Source organism: Choloepus didactylus, chromosome 20 (assembly GCF_015220235.1).
Source record: "Choloepus didactylus isolate mChoDid1 chromosome 20, mChoDid1.pri, whole genome shotgun sequence".
Taxonomy (NCBI): Eukaryota; Metazoa; Chordata; class Mammalia; order Pilosa; family Megalonychidae; genus Choloepus; species Choloepus didactylus.
Genome location: NC_051326.1, coordinates 26,717,202 through 26,729,807, shown reverse-complemented (window position 1 = coordinate 26,729,807; position 12,606 = coordinate 26,717,202). Strand labels below are relative to the sequence as shown.

The following is a 12,606-nucleotide window of genomic DNA, read 5'->3' as shown; positions in this document are numbered from 1 at the left end:
GGGTTGTCTGGGGCAGCTCTGGGCTATGGGGCTGGCAATGGGCAGGAATGTTTCCTGTCCACCAGGATGGTGGCTGTGAGCGGACACCCCCCTTTTCTTGGGAAGTTGTGTTGTTTATTGAATTTTCTCAGCCACTGGATTACTTCCTTTTGTCTCAGAGCTCTCTTAGTTTTGCTCTTGACTTGACGTGCCCAAATTGCAATTCTTTGAAGCTTTCTGTATTGGGCTTCTTAGAGTAATTGTTTTAGAAAAAGAAAAAAGGATTAAAAAAAAAAAAATAAATAAAAAAAAACGGCCCTCCTCAGAGATCTAATGGGTTATTGAAATGCTAATAGACAAAGCAACCAGGGTCATTAAGGAAAGGTCCACAGGGCAGAGAGATCAGCTTTTCTTCGGGATTTGCATATGCGCCTCAGGGCCTGAGCTCGGGCTTGAGCTCTGCCCTTCCCCCTTCTATGTTCACCAGAACTCCAAAAATCTTCCGCTTTTATTTTGGAGTTTTTCGTGTTGTTTTTTTTCTATGCCTGTCTCCTCTCTGCTGGGCTGGCTGCTCTCAGAGTCTCTGGTGTCTGGTCTCAGTCTATCTATGGTTGGAGTTTGAATCAGTAGAATGAGTTTCCCATAAGAGGAGCCACTGCAGTTCTCCCTTCTCCTTCCCGGAGCTGACAGCCCCTCCTCCCACGGGACTGAGCCTGGCAGGGAGGGGCGCGGGTCCCCTGGCCGCAAAAACTTACAGATTTCGCTGATCTCAGCAGTTCCACGTTTTCATGAGTGTTGTATGAAGTATGCCCAAAGTCAGATTGCTCTGTGGTGTCCAGTCCACGCAGTTCCTGGCTTTTTACCTACTTTCCTGGAGGAGTAACTAAAACTTACAGCTCACCAGTCTGCCATCTTGCCCCGCCTCTAACCGGTGGTTTTACAAGCAGCTCTGCTAGATTATTTATGTGACACTGAAGTTCCCTAACTCTTGAATATCTCCATTCTATCACATGTGAAACAGGACTCATTCATTGAATAAACATCTGAACGCCTACTTGCCAAGCAACGTTCAAAATATTTGAGATACATCAGTAAACAAAACAGATAAATATCCCTGCCTTCTTGGAGCTGACATTCTAGTGAAGGGAGACAAATAATAACAAACATAATAAATGAATTACAGGGTATGTTAGAAAATGATAAATACTATGGGAAAAAGAGAGGAAGATTAAGAGGGTATTTGTGGGAATGGGAGGAGGAAGAGATGCAGGCTGCTGTATTCAATACTATAGTGAAGGTAGGCCTCAGAGAAAGGTGAAAAATGAGCAAAGGTAGAGGGAGTTAACCAAAGAGGTAAGTAAATCTACTTACCTCTCCTAACAAGGGTACTCTATGGATAAGACGATACATGCAAGTTCTCAAAAGGGAAAGACTATGCCTTTCCTGGGTATTGACTGTGTGCTAGATACTTTATATCTATCTCATTTTCTAAACAAATTGAAGGTAAAATAATAAAATTATCAACTTAAAACATAATAGGCAAATATAAATTTTGCAAGTTGATTCAAATATGTGTTTGCATTCTCTATATGATATTTAATCAATCGCTTTTTAAAAAATTATTTGTCATCAATATCAAGATACTTCAATTTGAATTAGTCCAAGGAAAGTCCATGTAACACGTGCAGACTAATAAAGATAACTTGAAACTAAATAGGCAATCTAGCAGGTGAGATGAAAACAACTGTAATATTCCCAGAAACAGACACTATGCAACCTAAACATCTTCACGTAACCTCACCAACAAAGTTTAGTTTTTTTGACAGGGAGAGCAATATACTTTTCTCTTTAATAAATTTAGGGAATCAAAAATTAGCCCCTTAGTTTAGTAACATGAAATGTTCCTTCAATGAATGGTTCAAACGCTAATTAAATCTTTAGGCAAGGGTTTCTTTGAAAATGTCCTTCAAAGCCTATGGAGCAAATGAGATTAAAGAAACTATTTCTAACGATTCTATGATTTTAGATACATTCAGTTCAACTGAATACTGAAATCTTTTAGGGTATAGCTGTGTTAGGTCAAAAATAAAAACCACCTAATAAGGATGCTTCTTTTTTTAAACTCAAACAAAATGAAACAAATCCTAGATCCCAGTAAGAATGACCTATGTAAATATTCTGGAACTGAAATTTGTTCCTACTTTGCTAATTAGGCTTAAAGGAAAGTGTTCATTACTATCTACATTTTCTTCAGAAATATAAAACTTTCAAAACTGCAATAAAGTAAACTTCTATCTTTATTTCCCTACCAAAAATAATAAAAAATGTTCAATAAAATTTAGAACTAAATATATGAGAGTGAGAGACCTGAACACTGTGAGGTAGAGTATTTTTTAAAAACATTGCCCTTGGCATGATTAAAATGACTGCTGGCAAAGACAAAAAGATTTAGAGCAGCAACCGGGATACCTTGGCTATTACATGAGAGAAACAAAGCCATGGAGCATGTGGCCTTTAAAGATACAGTAAAGACTCTTTTTCACCAGATCGCTTTTAACCAATCCTCAAGTACTAAGCCTTTCTGTAACTATTTTGGAAGAATTAATGCATAAAAATAACTTATTTGATTGGTAATAAGAATCTAACAGTTATTTTTCAGTTTCATGGTATTCTATATGTAGACTTCTGAGAAACACAGTTATGCTAGCAATTGCCTTTGGGTAGGCAATGAGTTAATGATCCCTGGGGTTGGGTTTTTTTTTTTTTTTTTTTTTTTTGGGACCATGATATTCTTTTTATTGAAAAGCAATATAAAATAGCTTTAGGTACCTGGCATCCTGGGATTGAGAACATCTTCTTGTCTGAAAGGGGGAAAAGAAATGAAACAAAATAAAGTTCCAGTGGCTCAGAAATTTCAAATGGAGTTGAGAGGTTACTCTGGTGGACATTCTTATGCACTGTATAGCTATCCCTTTTTAGGTTTTAGTGTATTGCAATAGCTAGAAGTAAATACCTGAAACTATCAAACTGCAACCCAGTAGCCTTGATTCTTGAAGACGACTGTGTAACTATGTAGCTTACATGGGGTGACAGTGTGATTGTGAAAACCTTGTGGATCACATTCCCTTTATCCAGTATATGGATGGAAGAGTAGAAAAATGGGGACAAAAACTAAATGAAAAATAGGGTGGGATGGGGGGGATGATCTGGGTGTTCTTTTTTACTTTTATTTTTTATTCTTATTTTTATTCTTTCTGGTGTAAGGAAAATGTTCAAAAATAGATTAGGGTGATGAATGCACAACTATATGATGGTACTGTGAACAGCTGATTGTACACATATATAGTATGTGAATGTATCTCCATAAAACTGAATTAAAAAATAGGTTTAGAAACAAGAGGAAGATAATATTTTACATTATTTCTTCTGTTATGAATATTTTTATGCTTGGTATAGGAAGTTCCTTCTCTTAATTCTTCTTGCCTTATTGGAAACATTTTACATTAGATTCCTACATTATTGAATATCTGATAGTTTAATTTAGAAAAGCTTAGTAAACTGCTAATCTGAGAACAATGGTATTTCCCTCACTTGTTAGACCTTTTTCCTGAACATGCCTATTTATGTAAAATTTGGAAATAAGATCCTGTTCTCTTCCATTCAGTCAAAAGTACTTTTTGCACCTCTTCTGGTGTAAAACTTAAAACTTCAGGATCAATATCAGAAGGAAAAGTATTTTCTCCTCTGCAGAATCTTGCTCTCTATTTTCTCTAAGTGCTTCATGACGACAGCCTGTTGCTATGGGCTGCTTATGGCTATCTGTAGTGTGATTTTTAGGGAAAAGTTGCTCATTTTGCAAATTTGGAAAAATGAACGGAAAACAGACATACAGCAGGGTTTGTATTTGAAAAATGGAACCCCTGAGTTTCTTTAGGTCCTTGACTCATTTGTTCATCTTTTAATCCACTTTCTAAATAATGTGGATAATCCTTGTGGCTAGACAGATAAGAGGACCTACTGCTATTCAAGCCTGATGTTCCCGGTTCACAGTGAGATACAGAGGATACCTATTTGTTATTGGATAAATGGTCTTTAGGATTTGATGGACTATCTTGCATCTGTTTTGTAGAAAAGAAAGGTAATATACTCCCCTGGAGACATGTAATAGACAACTCAAACTTCCTTTCCCTTGAAATTTTTCTCTAGATTTTCCAGAAAGGATTTCTTCTTCAATGTCTACCGGAAGCTGCTTAAAGACTACTTGGTCAATACCCTCTGGAAGTGAACAGAGTAAGAATTCATTAATGTCTTTTTCTTTAGAAAAATTTGTAGTATCTAGTGGAGACTCCACAGTTCTTATACTTGCCATTCTTCCACTGGTAGAAAATCCCAGTTTGTTTTTTGTCTTCTGAATAATCTTCCATATGATTGTCTTTCATTTCAAAATTGCGCTTGCCAGAGCATGAAGTTGTTGATAATGATGGTGTTAAATAATAATCAATAGGTCCTTTCTTAGCAGTATTAACTGCTTTAAGATTGCAGAAACACATACTTAGAAGGGTAAGGTGAAACAGCATCTTCAAATTCAATGAAAAAGCTTCATTAAGTGTATCAACTATTGGGGTCATCACGAAATAATTCCGTCCCTAACTTCTGAATCACATGGGATGGAACAGGGTGCTGATGACTCTCACGACTACAGTGCTTCTCAGATGAATACCTACGGATTATTAATCTTATAGTATGTGGCTTCCTTCCAGCTTGGCATAATCTGTTCAAAACACTAGCAAGTAGTTCTTCCATCTTTTTTTTGGCTTCGACTTCTGAGGAACACTTTTTAAATCAATATTCTTCACTAAAGTACTCTTGGTGCTTAGTTTGAGCCATTTAGTTCACTTTTATAGTAACTCTTTATCTGCAAGTTATTGTATTCCACTAGAAAGTGCACTGAGGTGGTCCTGGGGACATCACAGGAGAGTCATCCTCTCCAAAACTGAGCTTCTGGATACGCTGAGCAACTGAAATTCCTAATTCCTTCTCGAATATTTTGGATGAAAAGGTTTGTAGATCATGCACACTACTGATATCCAGTGCTTCAAGACATTTGGTCCTTTTATAGCCAATACCTGTAACCTTATATGACATCTCTCTGTAATGGGTCAATTCTTCTCCATTAACTATTATCAGCTGTTACACTTTTCTTTTGCATCTCTGACATTCATAAGCTTCTTAACTCCAAGTTTCCTGGCTTCATGGTTGCACATAACCACCAAACATTTCTGCTGAACTCCTAAAGGTTTGCCCTTCAGTTCTGGATTTGAGATCAATTCTACTTGTGCATAAAAGCAATCCAGATCCACGTGTACTAGAACTCTGGATGAGCAATTTTCTATGGCACCACTTGCTCATGAACTGCAGTTAAAAACAAGGCAGGCTAAATGTAATGTGATGCTCTGGTTTGGATCACTGAGGGGGGCTGCTGAGCTCCTGAGGCCCTGGTGTGCCTAGCCAGCTGCCAGTCGCCCTGAAGTTCATGCCTGGAGCCACGTTCTCGGCCGCCTACCCCCTACAGCTCTACCCCCAGCCTCTCCATCCTGTGCAGCCAACTGCAGAGCAGCTTCCTCTGGGTAGGTTTTTGATGGTTGCAGGAGCAAAGTGAACTGAATCCCAAAGAGCGAAAATTGGTTAAGTCAGGAACACTTGTGATGGACTAGGTAGAAAACTCACTAAATTATAAATGTGGAAATTAAACTTCACAGGGTGGTAATAATTAATTTTGCCTATAACATTGATTTCTGGAATTATTGTGTCTGCTAATGAGGTTTTTCTGCAAAGTGTAATTCAACAGCAAAACAGAAACCAGTAATAGGGCATCTAGAGTTCTAAACAGAGTTTGACAAACACTTAGAAAATTATTTTGAGTTGTAGAAATTTTCATCTGTTCCCATCTCACAACACCTAATTTGCTACTGCTGCCATCTTAGGGAAGTATCTCCTGGTAGCAACTAATTATGGATGAGTTCACACATTCAGTACCCTATACTGTTTAGGGTACCAACTGGCTTTATAAGAATCCTTTTTTTTTTTTTTTTGAGTTTTTAAATTTTTTTACTTCAAAATGTGTGTAGTTAATTACTGTTCAGAAGTCTCTCACTATTCATACAAAAATACTGTGCTACTGATACAGTTGAAAAAATTCAATCGTTTCTCCTGTAGAAGAAATTCACAGCATCCCCAGGACCAACATGAAACATGGCCCTGTCCCTACTGTCATAATCCTATGTATACTTGTAGCCTGAGACCATCTTCTGGTATGTAAAATACTGAATTCACAGAGATTTTGGCACAGCTGCTTTTAAAAGGATGTTAAATTCTGGCCTACTAATACTTTTAGGTGAATAAAACAATAACAAACCCCAAAAAGCCCAATTTCCCAATTTTCACTCATATGGATGAACCATATGAAATTACCAAAGACCCAGTCATTCTTGATCCTCAAAACTGGCAATTTCAGTGATACATCCCAGTTTATAAAAATACTTTAAAACTCCTTCAAAGCACTTTGCAATTTGTATTCTGCCTGTATTTATGGGCTGCATTTCACTTTTAGGTTAAGATATTACTGAAAGACCTTTTACAATTTGGAAAATAATCTGACTTCATTCTACCTATTCCAAATCTACTTTCCATTACTCCTCTGGTCTCTGTGGCTTTCAAATCATCTTTTTCATTCTTCCCCTGTGTTTTCAGGTCCACTTACCACTCTAGTTTTTTGCTTTTTGCTCATTTTGGTAGATAACATGTAGTTGGATCTTGTTTTTATTAGTCACTCTGATAGTGTCTTTCATTTGGTGTATTTAGATCATTCACATTTAAAATGATTACTGATATAGTTGGATTAATATCTTCTGTGCTGGGTGACGTCATCAACAAGGTGACACAAAGAGCTACTGAAAACTTCTCTCCAGAGAGTCAATGAAAAAAAAGACAAATCCGAATTGTCTGAAACTCTGGAGGAGGACATAGACTGGAAGAAGTCTCTGCAAATGCCAAACTGAAGAAAGAGAAGAAATATCAGGTACGAATCTTCTGTCCGAGACCAGCCAGTCCTCTCCCGTCCCCTTCACTCAGTCTCAGAGGCACAGAATCAGCAGATGGGACCCCTCCCACTAGGGACACAGATTTAAAATCTCTTACAGCAGTGAAAAATACCCTCACTGTTCAAAGACCTGGTGGACAGGGGAGAACAATTCCAAGGCCCAGATCAGTGAGGGACAAAGAGACTGAGAAAACATGGACAGAGACTGTCTCCAGCCCTGGGTCTGAAAGCACTTCCCCAACCCTTGAGGGAAGCAGCACCCAGCAGCCATTTCCTTGCCTTGGAGACAGCTGGAGTGCTGGGACAGATAAGGGAGTACTTTGCCACAGGTGGAGCCCCACATCGAGCCAGATTTTGGCTGGCAAAGTGAGGGCATAGGAATCCCACAGTTTCAGCCCACCTGTGTGTAGAAGCAGCCTGTGCTCAGATGCAAGGCAGCTTCGGATGGCAATTAAGATATCAAACACCGCCATCTGCTGGATAGTCCAGAAAGTGCAAGGGAAAGGAGACTTTTAAAAAAGATGCTTCAGACCCTTTCTTAGCACAGGAGGTGGTCTACATGCCTTATATGGAAATCCGGCTCTGTTTTGGCTGAGAAATCGGGCTCCAAAACAAACCCAGATCTTGCTAGCCGGTGGAAAATAGAGCACTACTGGGAGCCAGCAGATTTGTATTACCACATACACTGAACTTGCTGGGGTGCCTAGTGCCTACTTCCTGTCCCTGTGGCAGGCCACAGTGGGTACCCGATTTTGGGGGGGGGGGGGGGACTGGGAAGCAGAACCAATCTGACAACTGGCCAGGGAGAGAAACAAAGAAAAGATAGAGATCAAAGACAACCAACAAGAAAACCTTAGGCAAAAGAAAGAAAACAACCCCCAGAACAAACCAATCAAGAAAATCAGATGCCTGGACAGCAAAAAATCACGAACCACATCAGGAAATGGAAAGATATGGCCCAGTTAAAGGAAGAAATTAACACCTCAACTGAGATTCAGGAGTTGAAACAACAAATTATAGATGTTCAAACAAATCTTCTAAATCAAATCAACGAGTTGAGAGAGAATATGACAAAACAAATGAAGAATACAAGGAAGACACTGGGTGATCATAAGGAAGAATTCGTAAGCTTGAAAAAACAAATGGCGGAACTTACAGGAATTAAAGGCACAACAGAAGAGATGAAAAACACAATGAAGACATTCAACAGCAGACTTGGAGAGGCAGAAGAAGAGATCAGTGAGCTGGAGGACTGGACATCTGAAATACTGCACACAAAGGGACAGATAGGGAAAAGAATGGAAAAATATGAACAGGGTCTCAGGGAACTGATGACAACACGAAGTGCACAAATATACATGTTATGGGTGTCCCAGAAGGAGAAGAGAAGGGAAAGGGGGCAGAAAGAATAACAAGAGGAAATAATCAATGAAAATTTCCCAACTCTTATGAAAGAAATAAAAAAGAAAGTTGTGAGGTATGAAACTAGATGAACGGTCCAAGAAGCACAGTGCATCCCAAACAGAACTGATCCAAAAAGACCTAATCCAAGATACTTACTAATCAGATATTCAAATGTCAAAGACAAAGAGAGAATTCTGAAAACAGCAAGAGAAAAGCAACCTATCACATACAAGGGAAGCTTGATAAGACTAAGTGGGGATCTCTCAGCAGAAACCATGGAGGAGAGAAGGCAGTGGTATGATATATTCAAGATACTGAAAAAGAAAAACTGCCAACCAAGAATCCTATACCTGGCAAAACTGTCCTTCAAAAATGAGGGTGAATTTAAAATATTCACAGATAAACACACACTGATAGAGTTCATGAACAGGAGACCTCCTCTATAAGAAATATTAAAGGGTAGAGATTGGGCATTTGATGTTGAAAGAGTATAGAATGTTCTAGAGGGCTGATTGTATAGATCCAGAAGTGGATAGCACAATCCTATGTGACGGTAGCACAATATTGTAAGTACGCTGAAAAAAGATGACTGTGTATATGGTTGAAAGAGGAAGGTTAGGGCTATGTATGATACCAGAAGGAAAGAGAGAAGATAAAGACTGGGACTGCGTAACTTAGTGAAACCTAGAGTGGTCACTGAGTGTGATTAAATGTACAAATATAAGAATGTTTTTACATGAAGGAGTGGCAAGAAGGAAAGAAGTTGTGAGGTATGCAACTAGGTGAATGGATCCTGAGGACAGCAGTTGACTGCAATAGGCCAGAAATGAAAAGACAAACATTATAATGCCTCACTAATATGAACTAATAATAATGTGCAAACTCTGAGAATTGAATCTGGGAGCATGGGTTATCAGGGGAAGACTTATGTAAAGGTTCCTAGATTGTAAGCTCTTATAGCAGTCATGTCTATTTATGAGTTATAACAGTTATTTCTAAATTTTGAGATGCTAAGCTGTTTGTTTGTGATGTGGTCAGTCTCCTTGAGCTTCAGGTGTACCTGGGACTCAGAGCCAGAGTTTGCCTGCTGTGAGTGTCAGCACTGCTCCATGAATCAACTGTTTAAGAGGCTGAAAAGGAGATCAGACTTCAATTGGAGATATGAATGCAATGGACTTAGTTAAGACTGGGGTAGATTAGACTAAAGGGTAGAGGATGATATTAACTGTTTTAAAACTTTGGCTTCTGTGTGAGACCAAAGGAAGAGATGTTTATTTGGTGCAAAATCTGTATTTTCTACAGCACACTATACAATTTAACTTGTATGGTCAGTTTACTCAAATACCATAATTACATGGAACCTTGACTAGGGAGTGAGATCTTGTTGGTTTGTACAGGTTAGCATGAAGCCCCGATACAACCCAGAGTAATTTGGGCAGAGAATAAAAAGTATTTGCAAAGCCCCCTTGAGGGTCCGGGGAAAATTCCCCAGCTGAGGAATTCCTGAGATTCTCACAAGCATTGGGGACTAACGGCTTAGTAGGCCGAGACCTTGATCTTGGCACTTGCCCTTATGAAGCTTGTTACTGCAAAGGAGAGGCTGAGCCTATTCATAACTGTGCCTAACAGTCACCCCCAGAGAACCTCTTTTATTGTTCACATGTGGCCCCTCTCTCTAAGCCAACTCAACAGGTAAACTCACTGCACTCCCCCCTACGTGGGACATGACTCCCAGTGGTATAAATTTCCTGCCAACATGGGATGTGACTTCCAGAGATAAGCCGGGACCCTGCTTTGTGATTGAGAAAGACTTCTGGACCAAAAGGGGGAAGAGAAATGAGACAAAATAAAGTTTCAGTGGCTGAGAGATTTCAAATGGAATTGAGAGGTCATTCTGGAGGTAACTCTCACGCATAGATAACTCTTTTCAGTTTTTAGTTTATTAGAATTAGAAGGAAATATCTGAAACTGTTGAACTGCAACCCAGTATCCTTGATTCTTGAAGATGACTGTATAACTATATAGCTTATACGGTATGACCATGTGATTGTGAAAACCTTATGGCTCACAATCCCTTTACCCAGTGTATGGACATATAAGTAGTAAAATGGGGACAAAAAGTAAATGAATAATAGGGCGGAGAAGAGGCATGGGATGTTTTGGGTGTTGTTTTTACTTTTATTTTTATCCTTATTTTTATTTTCTGGAGCAATGAAAATGTTCAAAAATTGATTGTGGTGATGAATGTACAACTGTATGATGATACTGTGAACAACTGTTTTACACTTTGGATGATTGTCCGGTATGTGAATATATTTCAATAAAAAAATGTAACCCCCCAATCTTCCGAGTTTAAAATTGTTTTCTATTCATTGCCTGTTCTTTCTTTTTCATCTTCCACTCTTTTTCTATCTTCTCCTGTGTCATTTGAGCATTTACTATGATTTTATTTTCTCTCTTCTCTGAGCCTATCAGTTATACTTCTTTTTAAAATCCTTTTACTCGTTGCCCTAGAGTTTGCAAAACACATTTATAGCTCCTTTAAGTCTGCTTTTAGTAATACTATACCACTTTACAGGTAATGCAGGTACCCAATGATAGAGCATTATCAATTCCTCTCTCCCAACCCCTTGTCCCACTGCTGCCATCATTTAATTTACCCATAAACTTAACTATCTGATATATTGTTGCTATTATTTTGAACAAACTGTTCTCTTCTAATGTTAAGAATGAGAAAAATAAAAGATTTTATGTTGCCTTCATTTATTCTTTTTTGAATGATCTTCCTTTCTTAATGTAGATCTGGTTTTGTGAACTACATCATTTTCTTTTTCACTGAAGAGCTTTTTTTTAAAAAAAAAAAATTTATTTTACTGAAATATATTCACGTACCATACAATCATCCAGTGTACAATCAATTGTTCGCAGTACCATCATATAGTTGTAAATTCATCACCACAATCAATTTCTGAACACTTTCCTTACTCCTAAATAAATAAGAATAAAAACAAAACAAAAGAAAAACACATAAAACATTCCATTCCCCCATCCCAACCTATTTTTCATTTAATTTTTGCCCCCATTTTTCTACTCATCTGTCCATACACTGGATAAAGGGAGTATGAGCCACAAAGTCTCTGAAGAAATTTTAACATTTCTTGCAAGGCAGGTCTACTGGTGACAAATTCCCTCACTTTTGGTTTGAGAAAGTCTATTTTTCTTTCACATACAAAGGATAATTTCACTGGTACAGAATCCTGTGTTGGTGGGATTTTTTTCTTTTCAAACCATAAATATTTCACTCCACTCTCTTCTTACTTACATGGCATCAGCAGAGAAGTCTGATGTAATTCTCTTCCTTATTCTTCTGTGGGTAAGGGTTTTTTTTTTCCCTCTGACTTCTTTCAAGATTTTCTTTTTTTGTCTTTGATTTTCTGATGTTTGAATATATGCCTAGATGTAGATCTTTTGGCATTTATTCTGCTTGGTCTTCTCAGATTCCTGGATCTGTGGTTTGGTGTCTGTCATTTATTTTGGAGAATTCTCAGCTATTACTATGTCAAACGTTTCTTCTGTCCCTTTCTCTCTTCTCCTGGTTGTATGCCCATTATGCATGTATTACACATTTTGTAATTGTCCTACAGTTCTTGGATATTCCGTTTTGTTTTTTTCATTCTTTTTCTGTGTGTCTCAGTTTTTGAAGTCTCTATATGACATATCTTCATGCTCAGTGATTCTTTACTCCATTCTTTCTTCCTAGCTGTGCTAGATATTCTGTCCTCCATATAACCTTTCATAATTTTCGTGTCTTCATCTCTGTTCCAGTTTGCTTTTAAAGCTGCTATTATGCAAAATAGGAGAAATGGATTGGCATTTAAAAAAGGGATTTATTAGGTTACAAATTTACAGTTCTAAGGCCATAAAAGTGTCCCAACTAAGGCATCATCGAGAGGATACCTTCACTGAAGAAAGGCCGATGGCGTCCGAACACCTCTCTCAGTTGGGAAGGCACATGGCTGGCATCTCCAGCCCTTTGCTCTCAGGTTGCATTTCAAAACAGCTTTCTCCAAAATGTCTCTAGGCTTCTATCTTTCTTAGCTTTTCTCTCTCAGCTCCTGAGCATC

The 12,606-nt window shown here is 38.3% G+C and overlaps 1 protein-coding gene and 1 pseudogene across 2 annotated transcripts in view; both read right to left on the bottom strand.

Annotated features, from left to right (window-relative positions):
* Positions 1-12,606, bottom strand: part of XPO7 (exportin 7) — a 99,571-nt gene that overhangs the window by 59,811 nt on the left and 27,154 nt on the right. For both annotated transcript variants that reach the window (XM_037812519.1, XM_037812520.1), the window contains exon 2: positions 2,809-2,840. In XM_037812519.1, the coding sequence (XP_037668447.1) occupies positions 2,809-2,840 (32 nt within the window). The remainder of the gene's footprint in view (positions 1-2,808; positions 2,841-12,606) is intronic.
* Positions 3,335-7,551, bottom strand: LOC119516956 (annotated as a pseudogene).